This window comes from Mytilus edulis, chromosome 7, assembly GCF_963676685.1.
Source record: "Mytilus edulis chromosome 7, xbMytEdul2.2, whole genome shotgun sequence".
NCBI classification, from domain to species: Eukaryota; Metazoa; Mollusca; class Bivalvia; order Mytilida; family Mytilidae; genus Mytilus; species Mytilus edulis.
Genome location: NC_092350.1, coordinates 3,510,319 through 3,538,241, shown reverse-complemented (window position 1 = coordinate 3,538,241; position 27,923 = coordinate 3,510,319). Strand labels below are relative to the sequence as shown.

Sequence of the window (27,923 nt, the reverse complement as noted above, 5' to 3'; positions counted from 1 at the left end):
GTAAAAAATGAACACAAAATAGAATTTTTCAATAAAATGCTGAAAATAGGCTTTAAAGTATTAAAATGCATTGCAAAAAACAAATATTTCATTAAATAAATTTAAGTAGAATATTCATATGATATTCCTTTTCATATTGGATACAAATTACACAGGCGTCAAAAGGCGTCATTATGGAGTAAAGGGAGTGGCGTCAAAAAGCGTCATTATGGAGGAAAGGGTTAAGTACTGAATGGTCAAAACATCATGTTTTTTTATCGACATAAATTTTGTCATAAATGTAACCAAATGATGTAGAAATTGTGTTTTTTCTTCAAATTTCCATCAAATTGTAATGTTTATAGTTCCATTATTGCCTCTCTATTTGAATAAAATAAAATAATAAGAAGAATCTGTTTCTTGTTTTGTTTTGTTTTGTTTTGTTTTTGACAAATGATTGTTCACTGCTAGCAAATGAATCATTATATTTATATATCTTATCTGTATATATTTTTGTTCATGTCTTCATCTCCTTATCATTTGTAAATGTATAGACAAATAAGAAAGAAATAAGCTCCACATCTATGTTTGCAACATCGTAAATTAATTAAAGACCCATTCAGTTATAAACAAAATTATGATATAAACTTCAATTTAATCCTTGAAAGGAGGTCTAGATTGCTAAAATAATTTATAAATTTTAATTTTTTTATTTGTCCAAAATCATTTAAATTCATTTAATCAACATCCTTTTATGATTATTTGATTAAAATATTAATCATTTATAGTCTTTTTACAATTTACATTTTTAAAAGCAAAATAACTGAAAACAGGATAAAACAAAGGGAAGTAACAAAAAAGTATTTCAATATTCCCAATACACATCGTTTTGATAACACAACGGCAGTTAGCCGGAGGTAAACATCGTTGATTACCAGTATGTTTGACACCCAAGCTGTCAAGTGAAGCCATATAATTATACATCTTCTTTGATGTTCAGGTAAAATTTAACACAGGTGTCAATTACACCCGTACAGTAGTAAGAAATGATCAAATATGGCGTCTGAAAAATTTCATACACGGGAGTTTTTTCTCCTAAACGGGAGGTTCACATGTATGTTACGAAGGGCATCTAATTCACATGACAAAGGAAAACCATGAATAAAGACAACACTTTATATATCCTTTTTATTTATATAAAAACAAAATCTTCTTGTCTGCAGGATTGCAAATTCGTAACTTCAAGGGCGAACTTGTAAACAGGGCGAGTTGTCCCGATACCAAATTCACGCATGCGTAATACAAATATCTACAGTTAAAACATCCTGTTACAATTAAACAAATAACGTTCATGTGGATGAGATGAAATCTAATAATTTACATAAATAAAAGGGTCATATTTACGATAGTGATTGTTTTACAATCATAATTTACAAATTAAATGATTCAGATGCCTAATCATGTGTAAAAATCGGTGTCAGGAATCTAAGTTGTTTTGAAATTGTAATACACGAAATGAATGCGGCATACGGAGACTCAATGCCAATGGTCAGCCCCTTAAGTCTTCAGAAGACTTGACGTCTTCTTCCACTAAAAATCAATCCCAACCTTCCTTTTGTGGTCATAAACCTTGGTTTAAATTTCATCGATTTCTATTTACATATACTAAAGTTATTGTGCGAAAACCAAGAATTATGCTTATTTGGGCCCTTTTTTGGCCCTTAATTCCTACACTGTTAAAACTAAAACTCCCAAAATCAATCCCAACCGTCCTTTTGTGGTCATAAACCTTGTGTCAAAATTTCATAGATTTCTATTCACTTAAACTAAAGTTATAGTGCAGAAACCAAGAAAATGCTTATTTGAGTCCTTTTTGGCCCCTAATTCCTAAAATGTTGGGACTAAAACTCCCAAAATCAATCCCAACCTTCCTTTTGTGGTCATAAACCTTGTGTTAAAATTTCATTGATTTCTATTCACTTTTACTAAAGTTAGAGTGCGAAAACTAAAAGTATTCGGACGACGACGACGATGACAACGCCAACGTGATAGCAATATACGACCAAAAAATTAAAATTTTTGCAGTCGTATATAAATGATTTTTGTATAATTGGGTTGTAGTCATTGACCAATATACCACACCTCCCTTCATTCACTTATCTAAAAAATAAACATTAAAACCAATTAATAGTTCTAACATAGATGTACCTCAATTTCTTCAGACATATAATGCATGTTTGGCTGGCTATGTACTTCCCCAAACTTCTGTATGTCACAAGTAAGGCAAACTATAATACTTAGTTTATTTAAAATCATTTAATGAAAAAAGCATAAAACAATAAACAATTGTGTATTACATTAATACCATTATAACTAAAATAAATATGCTGTATAAATACAAGCAGATGAAAAATAGCATTATAGTTACAAATAGTCAGAAAATACCATGCAATATTTGATTGATATGTTGTGACGTTACACAAAGACGTGAAAATTTAAACTTCCAAATAAAATTCGACAATTTTCTACTGCAAAAACATTGAAATTACATTAAGAGCAACACAATGGCTCTCAAACAGAATAGCACAAGTTTATTTCCAGTTCTAAAAAAACATAAACGATGATACTTCAAACAAATATTGTTGTCCAATTGGATTACACTATGTTAATAAAAGCCATGCAGAGTATAAATTTCTTACTAAAGAAGAGTCTTAGACCTCTCAGCTGCCGCTTAAAACCCAATCAAGGTTTTTACAAAGTTTTGCAATCTGTTACAAAAGTATTTTTTGTTGAGCATATCTTCACTCTTATTCAATACCTACACACTTTGATAAGTTTTGAAATTAAAAGATATATTCAAAGTTATTTTGTCCCAAAACAATAAGTTAAGTTCTTTTGAACTTACCGACAAAATATTGTTGCTTTTAAACATGGTATTTGAATAGGTATCTAATTTACTGCATGATTATAAAATTAACATTAGAAATCAATACCAAAATTTTATTAAATATGAAAAATTTGCATTTTTTCATTGCTGTTATTTAATTTTGTATGCAGTACGTGTATGTGCAGCAAAATATCCAAACAAATAGGAAACTGCACTGTTTAAATATTTTGGTAATAAGAAAAACCTAACAAGTCAAAAAACATTTAATTTTAAACTTTTATAACATAAACATTAACATAAATCAACCATACAAAATAGAGATATATAATAAATTCAACAATGGGAACATGCTACCATTACAAGGAGATGTATGTAAACTGTAACAACAAGGTCATAATCACATTAGAAGGGGGAAATGTAACACAAGATTTATATCAACTGTTACATTGGTCATATACCATCATTGTAAAAGGGTGGCTACACAAGATTTATTCAAACTGTAACAACAAGGTCATAATCATATTACAAGGGGGAGATGTTGCATACGATGTTAACTATAACATTGGGAACATGCTACCATTACAAGGGAATGGTACATATGATGTATGTCAGCTATAACAATAAGGTCATAATAACATTAGAAGGGGGGAAATGTAACACAAGATTTATATCAACAGTTACATAGGTCTTATACCATCAATTAAATGTATATACGTAAAAGGGGGCTGCTAAATAAGAATTTAGAAACTTTATCAACAAGGTCATATACAATATAAGGGTGTGTGTGTGTGGGGGGGGGGGGGGGGGTTGATATAACATGAGATATATATCAACTGAAACATTAGGTATATACATTGTGTACTTTAATACAGTCTACCATTATAAAGGAGGGAGAGATTTATTCAAATTACAGCATTGGGCATATACATTTTATTTAATTCTACCATTATAGGGGGGTAATAAGATTTATATAAACTTCTAATGAGGGCATAGTAATTTTATAAGGGGGAAGGTGTAACATTGGACATGTTCTACCTTTGTAAAAAGGATGTTACATGTGATTATTGTCAATTATAATAATGAGGATATGATACCATTAGATGTAACATAAATTATGTTATGGTTGATATCAGTAGTAATGTTATAATATCTCCAATGTTAGAGATATTTTATTTCAAGTTGGAGATGAATCATTCAGACGTACATTACCTGTTACAATTTCGACATGAAGACATTGCAAGGGGGTGTAAATATCTTATATACAGGTATATAAACAGCATACATTTATATACATTTATATCAAGCACTAATAAGTAACAATTAAAACAGGTCTTTCTACTAGTCATTACAATAACACAGTACATTTATCAATATAATTCACTGCCTGTTCAACATGAACAATTTTAAGTAAAGTATGCTTATTGTATACTAGGTATTATTTAAAAATTCTGAAAAAAAATAATTAACAAGCATTATAAGAGTATTGCATGACAATACATAGTTACAAACTGGTCAAAAATTCAACATACTGGAACAAAATGCTAACATTATCCAAAAATGCTAACATTATCCATAGCTTGTCATGGTATTTAACTATATAACAAATATTAAGACAATATCTTCAAGCATGACGAAAAAGTGTGGAAAACTGATTTGCCAGGCTGACAGATGGACAGACAGACGGGCAGAGTGCAAACCTAAAGTCCCCTTCGACTTAGTCAGTAGGGAAATAAAAAAAAGATTTACAAATTAAAGATGATAGTATAATTCTTGGCTTTCACATTTGTTTCAAATCTATTAATGGTATGTATACAGTTTATTCATATTTTTATTGTTCAATACCAAAACAAGTTCTCATTAAAAAAAGTCTTACAATTTACTTAGAAGTTATATTGATCTATGAGTAAGATGTGTGAGCTTTAGAAGCTATATTGATCTATGAGTAAGATGTGTGAGCTTTATCTGAGATGTTTTTTTAATGGATATGGAATTAAGTTTTGTTCTTTGTAATATGAAGTGGTAAAATGATTGTGTATTAATAAACAAAGTTATAAATATACACATATATTTGTGTTTTTTCCCTTCAAATTCTTTTTACAAATATAAAAAAGAATCTGAAGCAAAAAAAAAACATACAATAATTTAGTTCGATTGAAAAGACTATACACTTGAAAATTATTTTTAGATTAAAACTGATAAAACCTGAAATGTAGAAATATTGAAAAGGAATAGAACTTTTAAAACACACAATAATATTGGGTACTGAGAAAATTGTTTTCAAATTGATAGCCATTGAAATTCATAAATATCTATAAATCAATGCTAAAAAATTGACAATTAAAAGATAAATGATAAAAGATTTAGAGTAGGAAAGCAGTACCAAAGTTGAGGAAATCTACTAATTAATTTCTAAACCATGGTAAATGGGTGGTGGGACTTTCTTTTAAATACAATGTGTATTGTCAATTAGATTATCAATGCACACTAATACAAATACACATAAAATAATCTTAACACATGAATAAATCTCTCTCATTACACTTACCAATCATTGCTTCATTATCAAAAACACTTTCATACTAGTAACATTTACACAATGTAATGAATTTGTGTTAAATCACATTCCATGATCAACAAAATGTAGATTTCAAAATTTTACAGGAGTCACTTCAATTCTTTTTTTAAATCCTAATAAAAACATACAAGATATCAACCAGTAAGTGGTCTGAAATCTACTGCCACCTTTTCACAGTTACTCAACATTCCTACAGTTGGATAAAATCCTCCCTTTGGTATACAGACTGGTTTCTTGCCTATTATCTTTCCATTACATGTAAAGAAAACCTGTAAAAAACAAATAAAACATCATAATAATTAAAGTTACAAATTGAGAATTAAGATATAAAAAAATCTTTAAGGAGTGACCGAACACATTAATTTGCAAATGGGTGTAGCGCATGAGTTAATTATAATTGTTCAGTCATCAGATCGATATTTTTTATATTCAAATTATTTGGTTAGTTATTCTTTTTTTACATTGGCTTTGGGATTTTTAATAAAAATAAAGTAAAAAATACAAGGAACTTTGTCATTTTCTACACATTCACAATCTGTTTTGAAGCACCATAATCGAGGAAAAGTATAATTGTAAGATGTCAGTGGCAAGAAATTATGAAAATATCAAGTTTATTGCACATGTGAAAATATGGGTGTTTATTTCACTGGGAAATTACAGAAATGTATTGCCACCAAAGTAATAATTATCTATAATATGAAAGTCATTACTATAAAATTTCAGCCAAAAGCAATCATCATTGAAAATAAGCTTTAGGGTTTCATAAAAAATAAAAGCATTCTAGGAAAAGTATTTCATTTTAAAGCATTAATAAGACATAATATACAATATAGCTGTATAATGTACTCATTGTTCTCCCCAGGCCATTTTAGCATCGCGGTACCTCGACGCTCTATTTTCTTCCCACAACGCTATAATAATTTCAGCGACGCTATAATTATTTTGAGGATGTTATTTTTCTCGTTTCTATATGGCAAAGCCATGTCCTAAATTTTAAACTTTCATCTAATTATGATCATAAAAAATATATCACCTTTAATCCCTTCAAGTCGGACAATAGACAATTAAGAGTGATCAAATAGGTGTAAATTGCCCTTTGGGGGATAACTGTTTGGATAGGAATACCCCAAGCTGTCACTTGTGACATGATTAATACCACGTGGTCTGCAAATTATTACAGTAGTATTACTTTCTTTCTCTTCCTATCACTTTTTGTAAATCGAGAGTGAAAAGTTTGATTATAAGCTAAATAAGTTTTGGTCTTTCTTGAGAAAATTATCATAATTGGCTTTAGTTTATGTTTGATCCATTTAATGCATTAAAAACGTCATATTCATTCCAAATCTCTTGTCAAACATTATTTATTTTCCTTTTGTTTCATTGCTTTCGGCAGCCATTTAATATTTTAGTGTAAACTACTAGTCAGAACCAGACCAGATATGACAAAAATCTGCATTTTACGATAATAACTACATATGCACAAATGGCACAGTAGACAGAAAACAATGATACCTAAAGAGAAAACTTGGCATTAACAGACTTTTTGTTATACAACTTTGTTACGTACCTATATATCATTTTGATAAAAAGAAACAACTGGGACTGATTCATTGAATACCATGAACCAATATATTTCATAGACATGATAAAGATTTTTTTTTTAACTGGGTAGGTAGGGTAACTTGAACCACACATATATTTTTATTTAGCCCAAGAGGAAAAAATAGTTCTGGAAATAATAATGAATATAGAAAACATAAACTGTTATCATGGTTATAGTTTAATTATATTCTCAGTCATGAATTCAACAATATTGACACAAAGAATAGGGTTGAAAATATTTTATTCACCAAATAAGGACCTATAGCATACAAAAAATAAAATACATTTTTTTAATAAACAATAACGCATATATCATAATGGAAATAGAGCATTGCCACGATGCAACAAATTACATTGAAAAAAATACATTTTTTTTATGCCAAATGTGATGCTATCCAAAATTTCTGGGGAGAACACTGATGTACTTACACAAACAAGTGTCCCATCCTCAGGTGCTTGTCCGTTGACAGGACGACCTTCAACTTCATCATAGAGGTCATCATCGTCATCATCAGAATAATTCTCATCTGCAAGGACATCATTATATACATCTGGGTCATCAGGTGAGAGGTCACTATCAGCTTCACTATCATAGTCTGGGGGAAATAGGATTCCACATCCCATAATATCTCCTGAAAGCAACAATTACTTTATGTTTTTATGTGTAAAAGGTAGGAATATGGTTGAGACAAGAATGTCAAATTTTCATGGGTTGAGACAATGACAAATTTTCAAGGGTTAGGACAAGAATGTCAAATTCTCATGGGTTGACCAAGAAATACAAATTTTCATGGGTTGAGACAAGAATGAAAAATTTTCATGGGTTGAGACAAGAATGAAAAATTTTCATGGGTTGAGACAAGAGTGTAGGCCCATTGATTTCATGGTTTTGCAACAGCCTACATAAAAGCATAAAGAAAATTTGCCGTTTGTGAAACTTTTTATTTCTTGGTTAACCTGTACTTATGAAATCCAAGAAAATTGGTATCTAATGACTAATAATGATTCCACAGTAAAGGCTTTCCAAGAGGAATTAGTCATGTGGACAGTAATCAGTATTGTGTGTTTGATTTGTTTTCTAAACAATTGTCTCTAAGTTATTAGTTTTTTTTATAAATAGAAAAATATCATATGGCTTTTTCATTATCCCACCTTTATCAACCAGAGACAGTAATATAATCACAAGAGCTCTGCTCTAGAGGTTTATGTTAATTGAGGGTTGATATGGTGTGTTATATTAAAAAAGCCATAATTATATACATTTTATTATTTACATAATCCTCAAACACAACTAATCTCTCTTACATATTTTCCCCGATATATGACGTAATACATGTAGCAGGTTTGATAAAGCCTTTACAATTGTGACTTTTATCAATTCATCTGGCTGATACCACATGATACGGATTGTCATCAATAAACATATCTACACTTATGGAATTTAGCTGTATTTTGTCTCTGAATGACATTAGATCGTCTCCAAATAACCTTCTGACATCAAGCAACAATCACTTTTTAATTGTGGCATCAAATATTTGTGAATTATAATGTCAGAGTTTACAGGAGTCTGTGTGATTTATGTAATGCATACAAATTTGCATACCAGTGTAAATACGTCTATTGTATTACACATACAATTTACCTGTATTTACTTCTAATTATATAATAATTACCTTTATTACATCTTGGACCAAAGTGATCACCTATTCCTGAACCATTGAAAATCTTCCCATCATCTATGATACAATGATATTCTATTGTTATTCAACTGTTTATACATATTGATAGTTTGAACAACATTTGATGAGTTGAGACAATCCAATGTGTCATTGAAAAAATCTACATATTCCCCTCTGAAATGTTGGGACTACATCATGTGATGTTACTCACGTTTAATGTGACATTATGGCCTTCTTATCTTTTATAAAAATTAGCGATAGCAAAAAATTATTATCATGTTCAAATTTATTTCAGACATTTAAGCAGATAGACTAATCATTAACTATTTTCATCCATACTGCTTATCAATGAGAATGTCGTGTTTAGTTATACAAGAGTGCACACGCTGAAATTTCTCGCCTTCTTTACTAATCATTGATATTATGTTGATAGTCCTAAATATAAAGCTTTATTACAACTGTCACATAATCTTAACCAAGAAAACTAAACATTGACCAATGAACGATGGAAATGAGGTCAAGGTCAGATGAACCATGCCAGGCAGACATGTACAGCTAATAATTCTTCCATACAACAAATATATATAGTTGACCTATTGCTTATAGTTTAAGAAAAACAGACCAAAACACAAAAACTTAACTCTGAGCAATGAACCATGAAAATGAGGTCAAGGTCAAATAAAATCTGAGCGACTGACATATAGATCATAAAATATTTCTATACACCAAATATAATTGACCTATTGCATTTAGTATTACATACATGTGATTCTTCCGGCGGGAGTTAAAATCTCCCGCTTTTCAGACCCTCTTCCGTCCCTCCCGTTAAAATTTGAAATCTTCCGCTTTTTGAAAATGTCAATCTCGAAAAAATTTCAGTAGACATTTCTGTTTACAAAATAGATACGGACAGGGAAAAAGTCCGAGAAACTCTAAATTGATATGGGAAAAGTCAGAGAAAAACGGAAGTTTCCTGTAATGGAATTTGTGTCAAAAAGGTAAATAGGAAAATAGCCTCAAGTAATAAATGAAGGTGTTAAGGATTATAGACTGTATATACAACAATAAAAGATGATTGGCATTTACCTAGTAATCAACAAGCTTGTTAAATATACATGTCTAGATGATTAAAAGTGATACTGACAATGGAACAGTTGTGTAAACATCGACCGTCTAATAAATTTTGATGCTGTTGAAAACATGGAACAGACTTAGTTTATACTGAACCTCAAAGACAATAAAATCAACTCAAATATGATATTTATGTCTTGTCTTCTATCTAGGCCAATGGAATACCTATATAAGTGTGTTTGTCTTATAATTTGACAAAATACAAACTGTATCATGTTATCACCAAATATATGTACCCCAGCATAATATTAAAGAAGACACAGTATCTAGCCAAATTTAAAAATGGCGCAAGTCCAGTGCCAAGGGTCAAGACAATGCTTACTACACTTCATGCAAAGCTGACTATGGGGCCCTAATTACTTGACCAAAAATATGGAGACAGCTACCCACCAGAAAGCCCACAACTCTATCAATTCAACACCTTCTTTTACAAACATGTTCAGTAGTGGTACTATTAAAAGTTGACAATGTGGCTAAAGCAGAGGTACTTTTTGCCAACTATGTATGATGGCTGATAACTTTATCTTTGAACTATATATGATGGCTGATCACTTTAACTTTGAACTATATATGATGAATAAATATTTGACCCACCCCCCTTTTATCTTCTATTTTACTAAGTAAAAATTGCTATGCAGGTGCTTGAAGGTATGAAATCATTGGGGTTTTTTTTAACAAAAAAGGAAGATATGCAGTTTAAACACACACGAAAAAACCATTGCGTACGTCGATAAAAAATCTCCAGTTATGAGGCCCAAACTCCAGCTGAAAATTTTCAAATCTCCAGTTGTGGCTTGACAACTCTGTCACATGTATGGTATTAGAAAAAAAGACCAAAAACTCAAAAACTTAACTTTGACCACTGAACCATGAAAATGAGGTCAAGTCAGATTACACCTGCCAGCTAGACATGTACACCTTTCAATCATTTCATACACCAAATATAGTAGACCTATTGCAAACAGTATAAGAAAAACAGACCAAAACACAAAATCTTAACTATAACCACTGAACCATGAAAATGAGGTCAAGGTCAGATGACACCTGCCAGTTGGACATGTACACCTTACAGTCCTTCCATACAACCAATATATTAGACCTATTGCTTATAGTATCTGAGATATGGACTTGACCACCAAAACTTAACCTTGTTCACTGATCCATGAAATGAGGTCAAGGTCAAGTGAAAACTATCTGACGGGCATGAGGACCTTGCAAGGAACGCACATACCAAATATAGTTATCATTTTACTTATAATAAGAGAGAATTTAACATTACAAAAAATCTTAACTTTTTTTTCAAGTAGTCACTGAACCATGAAAATGAGGTCAAGGACATTGGACATGTGACTGACGGAAACTTAGTAACATGAGGCATCCATATACAAAGTATGAAGCATCCAGGTCTTCCACCTTCTTAAATATAAAGCTTTTAAGAAGTAAGCTAACGCCGCCGCTGCCGGATCACTATCCCTATGTCTAGCTTTCTGCAACAAAAGGCTCGACAAAAAACTAGAGGATAAGAAAAGAAATATATGCAAACTAACATTTTATGTTCAGATAGAAAACAAAGCATAGGCAGTGGAATAAAACATTTATTTCCCTTGGCCTTGGGAAATATGAAGATTTGATCATCCTCGAAAAATCATATTTCCCTCGAGCAGAGCCCTTGTAAAATATGAATATTCTTGGGTAAACAAATCTTCATATCTCCCTCAGGCATGGGAAATAAATGGATAATATCTCATTTTTTGTCTACTTTCATCAAAGAATTGTTAGGGTTATTCCATCATGTTCCATTGAGTTCAATGTAGAAAAAGAAAAAGTTTCTTAGTCATGAGTAAATTATGGCTTAATGTTCATACAATATACACAATTTCTCAAATAATTTTGTTGTATAGTGGGATTTTTTAAGGTTCCTACCTATCCTCCCTCATTCAATTAATGGAATAGCCCTTACAAAATGAAACAACTCATGGATAAACAATTCTACATCTGCATCTTACAGTGATACAATATTTCTGCACATCAAATGTTTACAGGTGTACGAAGCATGTATTATATATCAATGTATGCAGTAAAATTTAAAATAGATATCAAACAGTAAAATCTATAAATAGATATCAAACTACAGTAAAATCTATAAATAGATATCAAACTGCAACAAAATCATTTCTAATATCTGCATGAAGTCAATCATATTTCTTTGCTTAACATTTTGAGTGAATTGTATTTTATCAACTTTCAAATACTGTTTTGTTATATCTTTGTTAATTTATTATACATTGATAAGTCTTCAAACAACAATTAGGTGGCCATGTAATAAATATGGTAATTTTTTAGTAAATTCTTTCATAATTCACAAATCTATATCACCTGCATGATATGCTATTGAGCCTTTATTCCAACCTGGATGGCGATTCTTTGGATATGTCTACAAAATATGATAAATTGATTTAAGCCCTTCAGTTGTACAAACCAATGAATGTTCAGCCTGCTTGCCCATAAAACTCTTAACACTCAAAGCAATACTTATTAGCCATACTTTTGACAAGTTAACTTTATTTTTCTAAAATTTATATTTTATAGTCAAATTTCTTTTCTAAGTCAATATATCACAGAAGGGTTTTAAGAGTGTTGTGTACAATTGCAGGTTACTTTTATTTGTTTATATTAAAGTCAGATTTAGTAGATGCATTTAAAAAGGAAAAGCCATGTAAATATATTTTTCAGACATCGATCTGAGATTTTAATGTCACAAATATTCGTTTCAAGCTTTGCAAAATTTGAAACACTAAAAGAAACCCTTGACCACAGCCAATATAAAATCAAAGTGCTTGTCAACACTGAGGGGAAAGCTTGCATTCATTTTGTAGTAGAGCTAAAATTCAACATCTGTATTGTAAAGTAATACTATGAATTGGTTTAACTACAATTGAATGCAATAATTATTATCTTTCCCCTAAAAACCCCTACAATTCTTTCTCACTTTTAGTCATGTTAGTATAGGTTTGTGATCTTATATCCCGACTTATTTCAATCAAGGATCTATCTAATTGTATGCAAAGGTATTATTAATATCATATTTATATTGTGTCATATATCAAATTTGTTTGTTCAGTCTAAGTTTTCTTGCTTTGTTAATATGTCTTTTTGATCGATTTAAGACACCTCAACTGATAATTTATAGTGTGTCTTTCTATGTTGTAATGTTACACTACTGTTTCAGGTTAGGGTGAAGGTTGGCACCTGTTAAAAGTTTAAACCTGCTGCATTTATTTGCCTTTGTCCAAAGTCAGGAGCCTGTTCTTCAGTGGTTGTTGTTTGTTGATGTGGTTCATATGTGTTTATTGTTTCTTGTTTTTACATAGATTAGACAGTTGGTTTTCCAGTTTGAATTGTCATTTCAGGGCCCTTTTAAGCTTGCTGTTCATTGTGGGCCAAAGCTCTGTGTTGAAGGCCATACTTTGACCTATAATTGTTAACTTTTTATACATTGTGACTTAAATGGAGAGTTGTTTCATTGGCACTCATATCATATCTTCTTATTTCTTAATACAATTTTACCTTCTTAGCTACACCTATTGCTATATAACAGTTTTCTCCTGGATCTACAATTTCTATTTCAAAGTAATGATTTGTTGTATCTAGTGGAAATCTAGCTTGAGCAAGACCAACATCGTGTATACTCTTTCCACGACCATTATACTCCAACAACTGAAATAAAATAGATCTTTATCATCGTTTATAAAGTAATCCTCAACCATTATATTCCAATAACTAAAATAAAATAGATCTTTATAATGCAATCATCGTTTGTTCTTATGTTGTACTGTTATACCACTGTCCCAGGTTAGGGGAGGGTTGGGATCCCACTAACATGTTTAACCTTCCACATTATTTATGTATGTGCCTGTCCAAAGTCAGGAGCCTGTCATTCAGTGGTTGTCGTTTGTTTATGTGTTAAATATTTGTTTTTCGTTCATTTTTTTATATAAATAAGGTCGTTAGTTTTCTCGTTTGAATTGTTTTACATTGTCTTATTGGGGCCTTTTATAGCTGACTATGCGGTATGGGCTTTACTCATTGTTGAAGGCCATACAGTGACCTATAGTTGTTAATGTCTGTAACATTTTGGTCTCTTGTGGACAGTTGTCTTATTGGCAATCATACCACATCTTCTTTTTTATAATATTGACCATTATATTCCAACAACTGAAATAAAATAGATCTAATTAAAGCAAACTGTTCAATGTTTGTAGTTTCCCATATATATAACTACAGAGAATAATCTAAGCTTGACAAAATCTTAATTTTTTGTAGCTTTTTCTATATACAATTTCAGAAATTTAGGTATAACAAGATTGTGTCCCCAGTACACGGATGGGATGCCCCATCCGCACTATCATTTTCTAAGTAAAGTGGACCGTGAAAATGGGGGAAAATCTCTAATTTGGCATTAAAATTAGAAAGATCATATCATAGGGAACATGTGTACTATGTTTCAAGTTGATTGGACGTCACCTTCACCAAAAACTACCTCGTCCAAAAACTTTAACCAAAACTTTAACCTGAAGCAGGACGGATGGACGGACGCACTGACCAGAAAACATAATGCCAATAAATGGGGCATAAAAATAATCTTTGATTCAGCATTTTTCACTTCAGTATAAATGAAATTCTTCTCGAGTTTCATATATTGTGTTATATCATGTATGCACTATAATCAATTCTATGCATAAATATATATGCTTATTTTACAGAGCTTTTTCACTTGCTGCTCTAACAAAATAAATGCATACCCTTTGAGTGCATCTATTACTTTCTGTTCTTTTATAAGACCAAAGAAGTAGATATAAGAAGATATTTTCAATAATAAACAGTATCTGTTAAATATGCACATGAAAATGATTGTGTGATTGAGGGGAGTATTTCAATCAGCGTTTGAAAAAAGAACAACAAAAAGAATGTGTCCCCAGTACACGGATGCCCCATCTGCACTATCATTTTCTATGTTCAGTGGACCGTGAAAATGGGGGGAAATCTCTAAATTGGCATTAAAAAAAGATCATATCATAGGGAACATGTATACTAAGTTTCAAGTTGATTGGACTTCAACTTCATCAAAAACTACCTCGACCAAAAACTTTAACCTGAAACAGGACAGATGGACGAACAGACAGACGCACACACCAGAAAACATAATGCCCATAAATGAGGCATAAAAATCAATTAGTTTTAGAATAACTCTGTGAAAAACAGTTAACATTTAAACTCACTGATCCATTTAATTTGACATCGTGTAACCGTGACCACTCATCTTCACCACTATCAACTGCCATTAAAACTAATTCGTTGTAATGCCATTCGGCATCTAAGTTCAGTTTGACCTCTTCACCTTCTGAATGCATCCCCACAGCAGGAAATAATCCACCTGGAGGATATTGTACCATCACTATACCAACCTAAAATCAACGAAATTAATTGGTTAAAATTCTGTCAGTGAATCATTTCAAATATGTTCTAATAATTTAATTTTGGATTTAACTTGTCTTCTGATTGACTGAAAGAGTTTTGTCTATCAGTTTATAGACATAATTTAACATGTGAACACTATATGCTCAACATTTTCATCATTATTTACTCCTTTATAGAATTAGGTTATAAGGAATGACTTTGATATTTTTTCTGTCTATTCGAAATAACATAAATGGTGCATACTTTTAAATAACACGCGAAACAGGTTATTCAGTGTGCACCACATTTTTATGGTATTTCTTCAAAGACAGAAAAAATATTACAGTCATTCCTTAATTAAAATCATATTTCCTTCATTTACTAACTATTCAGCATATATTTTGATATGTACAATGAGGGTACTATGTTGAAATGAAAAGAATTAAAAATTACATTGTACATGTACAAGAACCATATTTTCATTAAATAAGAGTGCACACGCTGAAATGTCTCGCCTTCTTTACTAATCATTGATATTATGTTGATAGACCTAAATATAAAGCTTTATTACAACTGTCACATAAACTCAACATTAACCAAGAAAATGAAACATGGATCAATGAACAATGAAAATGAGGTCAAGGTCAGATGAACCATGCCACGCAGACATGTACAGCTAACAATTCTTCAATACAACAAATATAGTTGACTTATTGCTTATAAATTAAAGAAAAACAGACCAAAACACAAACACTTAACACTTAGCAATGGACCGTGAAAATGAGGTCAAGGTCAAATAAAACCTGCGTAACAGACAGATAGATCATAAAATATTTCCATACACCAAATATAGTTGACCTAATGCATAACGTATTAGAAAAATAAATAGACCAAAACTCAAAAACTTAACTTTGACCACTGAACCATGAAAATGAGGTCAAGGTCAGATGACACCTGTCAGCTAGACATGTACACCTTACAATCATTCCATACACCAAATATAGTAGACCTATTGCATATAGTATAAGAAAAACAGACCAAAACATAAAAACTTAACTATAACCACTGAACCATGAAAATGAGGTCAAGGTCAGATGACACCTGTCAGTTGGACATGTACACCTTACAATCCTTCCATACACTGAATATACTAGACCTATTGCTTATAGTATCTGAGATATGGACTTGACCACCAAAACTTAACCTTGTTCACTGATTCATGAAATGAGGTCAAGGTCAAGTGAAAACTGTCTGACGGGCATGAGGACCTTGCAAGGTACAAACATACCAAATATAGTTATCCAATTACTTATAATAAGAGAGAATTTAACATTACAAAAAATCTTAACTTTTTTTTCAAGTAGTCACTGAACCATAAAGATGAGGTCAAGGACATTTGACATGTGACTGATGGAAAGTTCGTAACATGATGCATCTATATACAAAGTATGAAGCATCCAGGTCTTATACCTTCTTAAATATAAAGCTTTTAAGAAGTTAGCTAATGCCACCGCCGGATCACTATCCCTATGTCGAGCTTTCTGCAACAAAAAGTTGCAGGCTCGACAAAAAACTAATCAAGCACAATAACATCTTTAAGTTTTATTTAACTGTCTTTCCACAAAATCAAACATAGGTTATTTACAATTACAAAGTTTGCCTCATCCCAAATTTATAGAGTGACTAATTGATGATATGGTCTACCTCTTTCCTATTGTGTGTGAAGAAAACTTTGACTTGCTGTGGTGTTTCTCCGTCGTCATCTTTAGTGAACTTGATACCACAACCTAACTTATCTCCAACTTGTGAGACGGGACCAAAAGGTTTGCCAAATCCCTCTGATTTAAATAATCTGAAAAAAGATTCATAACATTGAGGGACCTCTCTTTTCTGAAATATATACACTGTGTCTTAACGACAAGACTAGCTTAAACATTTATAAAATATTTCAAATGAAATCATGGGTGCATATGTATAAATAAAAGGTAAAGTAACTTTGTTTATTATATTTGTTTTTCTAGTTTGTTTTTTACACAAATCAAGCTTTTAGTTTTCTCATTCCAAATTGTTTCATATTTGTTGTGTCTGCCCTTTTTTAATTTGCTAGGTCAAATGGGTTTTACTCATTGTTGAAGGCCATTCAGAGACATATAGTGACTAGCTTCTATGTAATGTGGTGTCTAGTGGAAAGTTGTCTCATTGGCAATCATGAATTGTACCCCATCTTCTTATTCTGATAAATTTTATTATTGCTATAAACATCTGACTAAACAATCAAGGATACTACATTGTATATAGCATTTGAAGCAATGTTTCCAGCAAAACTTAAACTTAAATAAGCCTCATCAACAATTAAGTAAATTTTTTGTAACAACTTTTAATGCAACTTTTTGCATTCCTTTTTAGAGTTTTTGCTTGTTTTGCATGCTTTTAACAATTTTTTTAAATTTTTGTTTCAACATGTTCAACGTTTTTGTTTTATGGTAGGCATTTTTGTTGTATTTTTTTATTTCAGTATTTGAATCTGTCACGATGTATGTTTTTGTCATTGATTTGTTTAAATTACCATGTAGAATGTACAGCGTTAGAGCACGTAGAGTAACTTTTATTTTTTTTTATATAGGGTGCTTTATAAATTTTCATTATTATTATTATTTATTAACATAATTTTGTATAGTTGTCCAATTAGCAAACCACATTTTCTTATTTTTATATATTGTATATATTAACTGCTCTTCATTTTGTAATACTGAGATTGAAATGTCACTCTTAAAGAAGACCTGAATTTATTTTAATCTAGTCTGACATATCTTGTTTTTATTATACAAACTACTGCTGTTAGCAATTTAAAAAAGCGGCCAAGACTCAGAAACATCTAAAGGTTTTTTTCCAAGGGTAGATAATCCATGACTACTTACTTTCCATCATCAGCATGATAGCCTACTGACATTGCTCTCCATCCTGGCTGAGCATCTAAATGATAACCTCTGGGAACAAGTCCAACACCTGAAAGGTACAACAAAAAAATTATATATATTCCTGATCAAACATACAATAATAAAGAAAACTGTTAAAATAGTAAAACAAATGTTTTTAAATCAAAAATATTTTCCATATTAATAGATTTTCTGCCAAGATATAATTTTGTAAATAGTCACCTTGTTTTAAAAGATAACACTGTCTAATATATAGTTTGACTGGTCTTTTGTATGGTTTTCAAAAATTCTTTTTGATGGGACCACATGTTCATGATGTTCAGATGCAGTGTTACACTACTTTTAATAAATCACAGTAATACTACATTCCTTTCTTTCAATGAAACACAATCAATAGCTTTATTATCATGATTATTTAAGCTATATATCTGAATTTTAAAACAAGAATGTGTCCAAAGTACACAGGGCCACAATTAAAAATATTTCAGTTTGCCCAAACCCGACCCATGATGACTGGGTGTGGGTAGGTAGGTAGGCAAATTCTTTTTTTTTTTTTAGAATTTGCATGAAAATATTAAAAGATCTTAAAACAGTACATCTGTTTTTTTCGTGAAACCTTTGTAGAGTCAACCAAAAGCCATGAATTTAAAACCTCTATAAATAAATTAGTCTACTTTATGATTTGTATCCTGAGATGTTTATAACCCTGACAATTGCTACATGTGTGAAAGGGCTGGTGGATTTATGAAGTGATTTTCAACAGTTACATCAACACGATGTTTGTGTAAAAAAATTATCAGCTGACTATGTAATGATTTTATTTGTTTGCAGTTTTTATGCCCCACCTACGACAGTAGAGGGGTATTATGTTTTCTGGTCTGTGCCTCCGTTCGTATGTTCGTCCCGCTTCAGGTTAAAGTTTTTGGTCGAGGTAGTTTTTGATGAAGTTGAAGTACAATCAATTTGAAACTTAGTACACATGTTCCCTATGATATGATCTTTCTAATTTTAATGTCAAATTAAAGTATTGACCCCAATTTCACGGTCCAGTGAACATGTAAAATGATAGTGCGAGTGGGGCATCCGTGTACTATGGACACATTCTTGTTAAATCCTATTAAAATAGATTAAATGTCCTAAAATATTTTAAATGAATTATTATTTACCATCCATAGTTTCTGTCTTTTTTTTTTATTTGAAAACAAATTTATATTTTACATTATCACACAGGTAAACTAATTTGTCTATAAATAGATCAAAGCATGTTCTGTAGAATCTCCAAACTAAAAACATTTTTGTTACAATTTTATTTCTATAAATAATCAAGTTTAAATTTTTTTAAATAATCAGTATTGATAAAATTTAATTGCATAAAGTTAACGTTTTCTGAAGACTATTTTATTTTTAGGTCATCAGGTTCCAGAGGCTTCCTCACAAATTTGTATAAAAATCCCAGCATAACATGTGTTTACTTTTGCACATGTGAAAAAAAATATTTCTGACAAAAGCCAGATTTCTCTTGTCAAAGGGAATCTATATTTATATTGCAATAAATTATTCAGAAGGAGTTACATTCAGTTAAGATTATATTTCTGATTCTGTGAGCAATTATAGTTTTATCAAACTCTCCCAAACAGCAACGTACTGATCTTGTCAACTGAGACTTGTAAATTTGAACTATTTGAATAAAAAGGCATCTAATTCACATGATAAAGGAAGATTAAATTAAAGACAACAATTCATCAAGAAATAATTCCTTTTTATTCAGAAACAAGAATGTGTCCTCAGTACACGAATGCCCCACTCGCACTATCATTTTCTATGTTCAGTGGACTGTGAAATTGGGGTAAAATCTCTAATTTTTAAAATTAGAAAGATCATTTATCATACGGAACATGTGTACCAAGTTTGAAGTCCATTGGACTTCAACTTCATCAAAAACTACCTCGACCAAAAACTTTAACCTGAAGCGGGACAGACGGACAAACGGACGAACGAACGAACAGACGGACGATCAGACCAGAAAACATAATGCCCCTTTACTATCGTAGGTGGGGCATAAAAACAAAATCTTCTTGCAAGATTGTAAATTCGCAACTTCCGGATCCATTTCCTGTCAGAATAACATTGAAAATATTCGATTGCACATGGTTTTGAACAAATCTACCTGAATATTCTTATCAGATATTCGAGTACACGATGAAATTAACATTGAACATATAGGTAAGGGTTTGGTAGTACAGACAACTACAGCGTAAAAAACGTGCCACTTCACATGTTTCACTTCTTTACGTTCGTTACATATAAGTGAGAAGATAAAAACTGAGAACATCGAATATCGATTAACTGCATCTCTTATATATATGCGTTTTCTTTTAATCGTATTCACAGTTACTTTCTAACGTAAAGACGACAAACTTTAAGTTTTATACAATGACGGAGAAACACGAAAAAAATCCGCAAAAAAAAAAATTCTTCTAAAAAACATCAAAAAAAGAATTTAAGTTGGCGGGTTTCTTTTGGGTCGGTCGCGTTTGGGCAAACATACAATCTTTTTATTTTGGCCCAGATGCCCCATCCGCACTATCATTTTCTATGTTCAATGGACCGTGAAAATGTGGAAAAATCGTTAATTTGGCATTAAAATTAGTCACTCTTTTTTTTAGAAAGATCATATCACTGGGAACATGTGTACTAAGTTTCAAGTAGATTGGACTCTTCATCAAAAACTACCTCAACCAAAAACTTTAACCTGAAGTGGGACAGATAGTCGGAATAACGAATGGACAGTACAACAGACGGACGCACAGACCAGAAAACATAATGCCCATAAATGGGGCTTAAAAATGAACATTTTGGATAAAACTACATTTCATGTTGAATCATTTTTTATTTACAATTTGTTGTATTTTGTCAATGAATACAATTACCATGATCACTGAGATGTGGTATGACTGCCAATCTATCAGAGACCAAATGACCTAAATGTTTGCTATAGGTCACAACACAGTCTTTGCGTGTTACTGTTTCAAAATGTATTTCTCTTTTTCTCTATAAACCTGGTTAATAGCAGGTTAACAGTCTTCACCCTAAACATTTGACTTCACTACCCCAAAGCTTAATTTTACAAAATTTATACATGTAGTTGGATTCTGTTGGCTTGTAGAGAAGAATTTCACAAGCTAGACAGCAATTTTACAAGCCATGGCTGTAGGACTTGAAGAAGCATGACGACTGGGTTAGTCACTTAGTACACTAATATAGAATGTTGAAAATGATATACAAACAGAAACGGCTGTAGGACTTGTAGAAGCATAAAGACTGATTTAGTAACTAAGTACACTTATATAGAAGGTTGAAAATGATATACAAACAGCAACAGCATCTGATTAATCTTACCTATTGCACCAATTTGACCTAAATCTAATATTTCTATTTCAAAATAATAATTATCGGATGTAAGAGGATCAGCAGTCACATAGAGGCCCACTTTGTTGTGTTCATTTACTTGGTAACTGAAAAAGAAAAGAAACTCTTAACATGTGACGGTCATGTGATAAAATGTAAAAGAAGATCATTCACCAGGTTATTTAATTTTCACATTTTTGTTTGCATACAATTTGTGTTATAAAATCATACCCATTAATATTAATAATTTGTACACCGAGTTAAACAGAGTACTTGCCACTTTTTCATGTGATTGTGAAATAAAAAGAAATATTCCGTTTAAAGTGTATCAATAAACAACAAAAGGTTTTATGTTTCTTTGGAAGGATTGGAACTACTTTCAATAATCAAATAACGAAAAACATTGCTTTATCATTTAAGATAGTTCAGGGTTATAGAAAAAAAATGACAGAATTTTCTTACTCTTTGCCAAATTGAAGATTTTACCATGCTTTTTTTTTTTTTTAAAAAGCCTTGTTTTCTTGCTACAAGTAAAATTTCCTTAAATATATGTTCATTATAAATTTTGTACTAAAAGAGTTATCTCCACTTAGATGGCTTTAGGTGGCTTATTTAAAATAAAAAAACATTCTAAAAGCACAAATATTTGGTAACCAACAAATTGCAAATCTGTCTCCAAATTTGCAGATTTGGGCAAAGAACTTAGACCGATTATTTACTGTGATTGTACTATTCAAGATCGATGTATACCCCTGAAATACCTTAAGTACATGTAGTACATTCTCTTGTTTAATCTTTGCAACATACCAGGCCAGTTCTGATAATTTCAGTTTACAATGTATCACTAGAGCTGTAGAAGGCCATGTCCCTCACCTGTACATGTATGTTCAACAACTAACATTTTTTGGTAAAAATTGTCATTAAACTAAAGAGGAATAACAATATTAAAGCTTACTGATGATTTCAGTCATACAATTGTCATTAAACTAAAGGGGAAAAACAATATTAAAGCTTACTGATGATTTCAGTCATACAATTGTCATTAAACTAAAGGGGAATAACAATATTAAAGCTTACTGATGATTTCAGTCATACAATTGTCATTAAACTAAAGGGGAATAACAATATTAAAGCTTACTGATGATTTCAGTCATACAATTGTCATTAAACTAAAGGGGAATAACAATATTAAAGCTTACTGATGATTTCAGTCATACAATTGTCATTAAACTAAAGGGGAAAAACAATATTAAAGCTTACTGATGATTTCAGTCATACAATTGTCATTAAACTAAAGGGGAATAACAATATATAAGCTTACTGATGATTTCAGTCATACAATTGTCATTAAACTAAAGGGGAAAAACAATATTAAAGCTTACTGATGATTTCAGTCATACAATTGTCATTAAACTAAAGGGGAAAAACAATATTAAAGCTTACTGATGATTTCAGTCATACAATTGTCATTAAACTAAAGGGGAAAAACAATATTAAAGCTTACTGATGATTTCAGTCATACAATTGTCATTAAACTAAAGGGGAATAACAATATTAAAGCTTACTGATGATTTCAGTCATACAATTGTCATTAAACTAAAGGGGAATAACAATATTAAAGCTTACTGATGATTTCAGTCATACAATTGTCATTAAACTAAAGGGGAAAAACAATATTAAAGCTTACTGATGATTTCAGTCATACAATTGTCATTAAACTAAAGGGGAATAACAATATTAAAGCTTACTGATGATTTCAGTCATACAATTGTCATTAAACTAAAGGGGAATAACAATATTAAAGCTTACTGATGATTTCAGTCATACAATTGTCATTAAACTAAAGGGGAATAACAATATTAAAGCTTACTGATGATTTCAGTCATACAATTGAGAATGCAAATAGGGATTGTGTCAAACAGGCAACAAACTGGCAAAAAAATGTTTGCTATTTCGACTAACAATGGCCCATGTTTCCTGATTTGGGACAGGGATAAATTTAAACCGTTAATAAAGATGTCTCATTGGCAATCGTACCACTTTTTTTATTACTATATCATGTATATAAAATTGAGAAAGGAAATGGGGAATGTGTGAAAGCGACAACAACCCGACCATAGAGCAGACAACAGCCGAAGGCCATCAATGGGCTTCAATGTAGCGAGAAACTCCCGCACCGTAGGCGTCCTTCAGCTGGCCCCTTAAAAAATATGTATACTAGTACAGTGATAATGGACATCATACTAAACTCCAAATTATACACAAGAAACTAAAATTAATAATCATACAAGACTAACAAAGGCCAGAGGCTCCTGACTTGGGACAGACGCAAAATTGCAGCTGGGTTAAACATGTTTATGAGATCTCAACCCTCCCCCTATACCTCTAGCCAATGTAGAAAAGTAAACGCATAACAATACACACATTAAAATTCAGTTCAAGAGAAGTCCCAGTCCGATGTCAGAAGATGTAACAAACATGACAAAAGAAAATAAATAAAATGACAATAATACATAAATACATTGTAACAACAGACTACTAGCAGTTAACTGACATGCCAGCTCCAGACCTCAATTAAACTGATTGAAAGATTATGTCTTCATAATATGAATATCCGAGGCACAATCCCTCCCGTTAGGGGTTAAGTATCATACTATCATAAAATATATGAGAACATAACCTGTGTCATGGCACATGTACATGTTTTGAATGAGGACAAGAGAACCTAATTTTGACACAAAATCAGCTGTAACTTTATTTTTATTTCATTTTTTACAAATAGTGGGGTTGATATAACTACATGTACTTGAACTCCTACCACAAACACATTGCTAGGCCAAATAAAACTACCCTACCCTCCCTATTTTTTAAGCCAAAAAATTAGTTAGGAAACACATATTTTTTTTAGCCTTATATTTATTATATACCTTAAAATATCACTATCAATATTAATCCTCTCATTCCGAGGTTGATTGACCTGTTGGCCGACCTCTTGTCGATTTATTAATTCTCGTAGTCTTCTCAAATCTTGAAAATTCCTGAAATCTTGGTTTCCTAAAGCACCTGGTCTTCTTATAAAATTCATTATATTCTGATAGCGTAATTCCATAGCCGCAATATGCTGTAAATAAGAACAAAGTATTCATTAGATTCTGATAACTTTATTCCATAGCAGCAATATGCTGTGAATAAAAACAAAGTATGCCTTATAATCTCATCGCTAAATCCCATAGCCTCAATATGCTGTGAATAGGAACAAAGAATTCATTTTATTCTGATAGCGTAATTCCATAGCAGCAATATGCTGTGAATAAGAACAAAGAATTCATTTTATTCTGATAGGGTAATTCCATAGCCTCAATATGCTGTGAATAAAAACAAAGTATTCATTAGGTTCTGATAACTTAATTCCATAGCCACAATATGCTGTAAATAAAAACAAAGTATTCTTTATAATCTCATGGCTTAATCCTATAGTCACAATATATAGTTGTTGTTCCAAGTAATAACAAAACTAAAATACCATAACCTGATTTTCATAACTTACAAACTGTATGTTTTATAATAATGTTGAATCAGAATCTCATTTTTAGATACAATGTAGTAGTTTATAAAATGGAATTTTTCAAGTAGTCAGAAAGTTCCCCACAATTTTGATAAAAAAAAACCTTGAACAATGTTAGAACATTAAAAATAAAAGTTCCGCCAGAACTTTTCAACTACTGAACTAGCTACATTGTTCCCGGACTTTTCAACTAGCGTCTTTTTAACAGTCAGGGGACTTACTTAAATGAGTGATTTTCTAAATCACTGATTTAAGTAACATTATTTCCATATAGATTGGAAGTAAGAGTTGTCTTTCTTTAATAATCACCTATTTTAAAAGTAGTACAAATTAATCACTTGAAAAAGTGAATGAATTTTATTACAGCTTTAAATATAGAATACTAATGATCCAGGGACTAATTATGTTTCTAAAATTATCTGAACCAACATCTGTGTAGTCTAGGATGACCAGGTCATTTCAGGTGATGACCTTGTACTGAATCTAGGATAATGACATAAAAATCACTTGTTACAGTATCATACTTCAATTTCCTTCCCTAAAATCACTTATTTAAGTATCATTATTTTAACCCTTCAACGCTACACAAAAAAATAGAAAAATGGCTGCTGCTGCTGCATTTTTTTTTAGTTCATTCATTAGAACAGTATTTTCCTTTTCAGACTGCTGTATCTTTTTTATTATATGAGATACAGAGAAAGTGATTGCATGAAAAATGCTCAGGAGAGCATGAACTGTAATGTTAGGCAATTATTTTACTGAAATTTTTATCAGGTTACCTGCGTTTTCAGGTAATTAACAGGTAAAAGGTGTAATTTATTACATTTGTGTTGAATTTTGAATAAAAACTACTTTTAGTCTTCATTTATTTTGTTGTTTTATCTGCCATATTGTAAAGAAGACACCAGTTGCCCAATTCCGTAGCGTATTGTACCATATATAACGTTTTATGTAATCGTGGCACAAATAAATAGCTCCGTCCTAAAAAATTTCAGTCAACCTCCGTTTTCCCCCCTTTTTCTACGTCTCGTAATGATCGATCAAATCATATTTCCCACACGAATTTAATGTAATAAACACATTGAGATAACAAGAAATCTTTTAACTAATCCTCGTTGTTAGTTTCGCCAAGGAAATGCTGAAATTTTTCCATATTTACAGCTTCGTTTCCGATTTCCGCCATTTGCATTTGTCAAAATATTTGTTTTTATTTTCCTTCTATTTTTCTTCTACTGCATGATTTTACTATAAAAATTGTCGGGATTTCAAGCGCAAATGAGACCTTGCATATCCTAGATTCAAACGAGGAAAAATTAGAAAGAACCCGAATGAAAACCGAATGGTTTAAGAGTCCTTATGAAAAATCCTTTTCAATATGCCGCGAATAGCAGTGGCGAACGGCGTACGTCATCGCGGCATATGCCGTGTATAGCGTTGAAAGGGTTGAAAGGGTTAATAACCCCCATTAATTTCAACACCCCCGAACAGTGAAATTTTTATCGCGAACAGTAGAATTTTATTACATAGTCTGAAAGATGAAACCTTGAACTTTACAGAAAAAATACTCCCACTGCTGGGAAAAATGAGTTTATTATGTAAAGCCAATATTATAGCATATTTTCAACTAAAATAGAATTTGCAGATAAATGATAGCATCAAAGGCATAAACCTTGCTACACATGCTACATAAAAGAAGCAAAAAGTTCATTTTTTCCAATTTTATTAATGAAAAGATATTATTAAAACCTATGTGTTTAAAATTTTGGTAAAACTACAAAATCACAATTTGTGACAAAACTTCAATTTTGCTACTCAAATAAGTGATTTAAAAATCACTTATTTCAGTAAGTCCCCTGACTGTTTAACGGAACTTTTCGACTGCAATCGGAAAACAACTAGTTGGAAAGTTCCATCGGAACGTAATAACTAGTTGAAAAGTTCCACCGGAACAAAATAACTGACATAGTAGCTGTTACATATACCAGTCCACCTGCATATACATGTATGTATATATGGGATATACAAAGCATTTCCCTAACTCATTTAGTATTAACTTTCATCGTATGTATAACATAAAATAGCATTTTTTTTAATATAGATTCTTACAAAATGTGTTACCACACCTCAAATATTTGATACAATGATCAGATGAGATGATAGGAAAAATTATTATGTTGTTACTAAACCTGGAACAAGGACATATTTTTCCATTTTTGATGAATTCTCATTTGTCTTTGTGACATGTGTTGTAGCTTTTATACCCTATTTTGTAACATGACTGTCAGTATTACCTGTAGTGACCCTACATCATTTTCAAAGTTCATTTCTTTTCTTCACACTTTCCATACTTAATTTTTGTTAGGTGGCGCTTGTGAAAACAGGAAGCACAATAAAATTCTGATCGGACACGGTAATGTAGAGATCAGTTCCGTTTTTTTATCATATTCGCATGTGTATTGGGCCATTCCAGTTAATTTCTGACAGGTGGGGATGGATGGAAGATTTTTTTTCATACCTATCAGAAAAAACATCATGAAAAACTAACTATCAGAACTATAAATTAAGACCTGTCAGATGTAGAGTTTCTGTTCATATTGGGTGGATGGGCTTTCATGGGAAAAATGACCTATCAGAATTTTTTACTGCAAGGATTGTACCCATCAGAATTAAAAATACAATACCAGTTCAGTTCAGTTTCTTGATA

The 27,923-nt window shown here is 31.3% G+C and overlaps 1 protein-coding gene across 1 annotated transcript; it reads right to left on the bottom strand.

Annotated features, from left to right (window-relative positions):
- Positions 1–2,280: 2,280 nt before the first annotated feature.
- LOC139529747 (SPRY domain-containing protein 3-like) lies at positions 2,281–27,650 on the bottom strand. Its single transcript, XM_071325621.1, has 11 exons — positions 27,511–27,650; positions 24,582–24,775; positions 21,646–21,761; positions 18,229–18,316; positions 17,015–17,162; positions 15,133–15,318; positions 13,421–13,570; positions 12,230–12,287; positions 8,717–8,779; positions 7,473–7,675; positions 2,281–5,710 (listed from the first exon to the last, which is right to left on the bottom strand). Exons 1-11 carry the CDS (start codon positions 27,541–27,543, stop codon positions 5,576–5,578), a joined length of 1,374 nt encoding a protein of 457 aa, XP_071181722.1. The 5' UTR covers positions 27,544–27,650; the 3' UTR covers positions 2,281–5,575.
- Between the last annotated feature and the right edge of the window lie 273 nt (positions 27,651–27,923).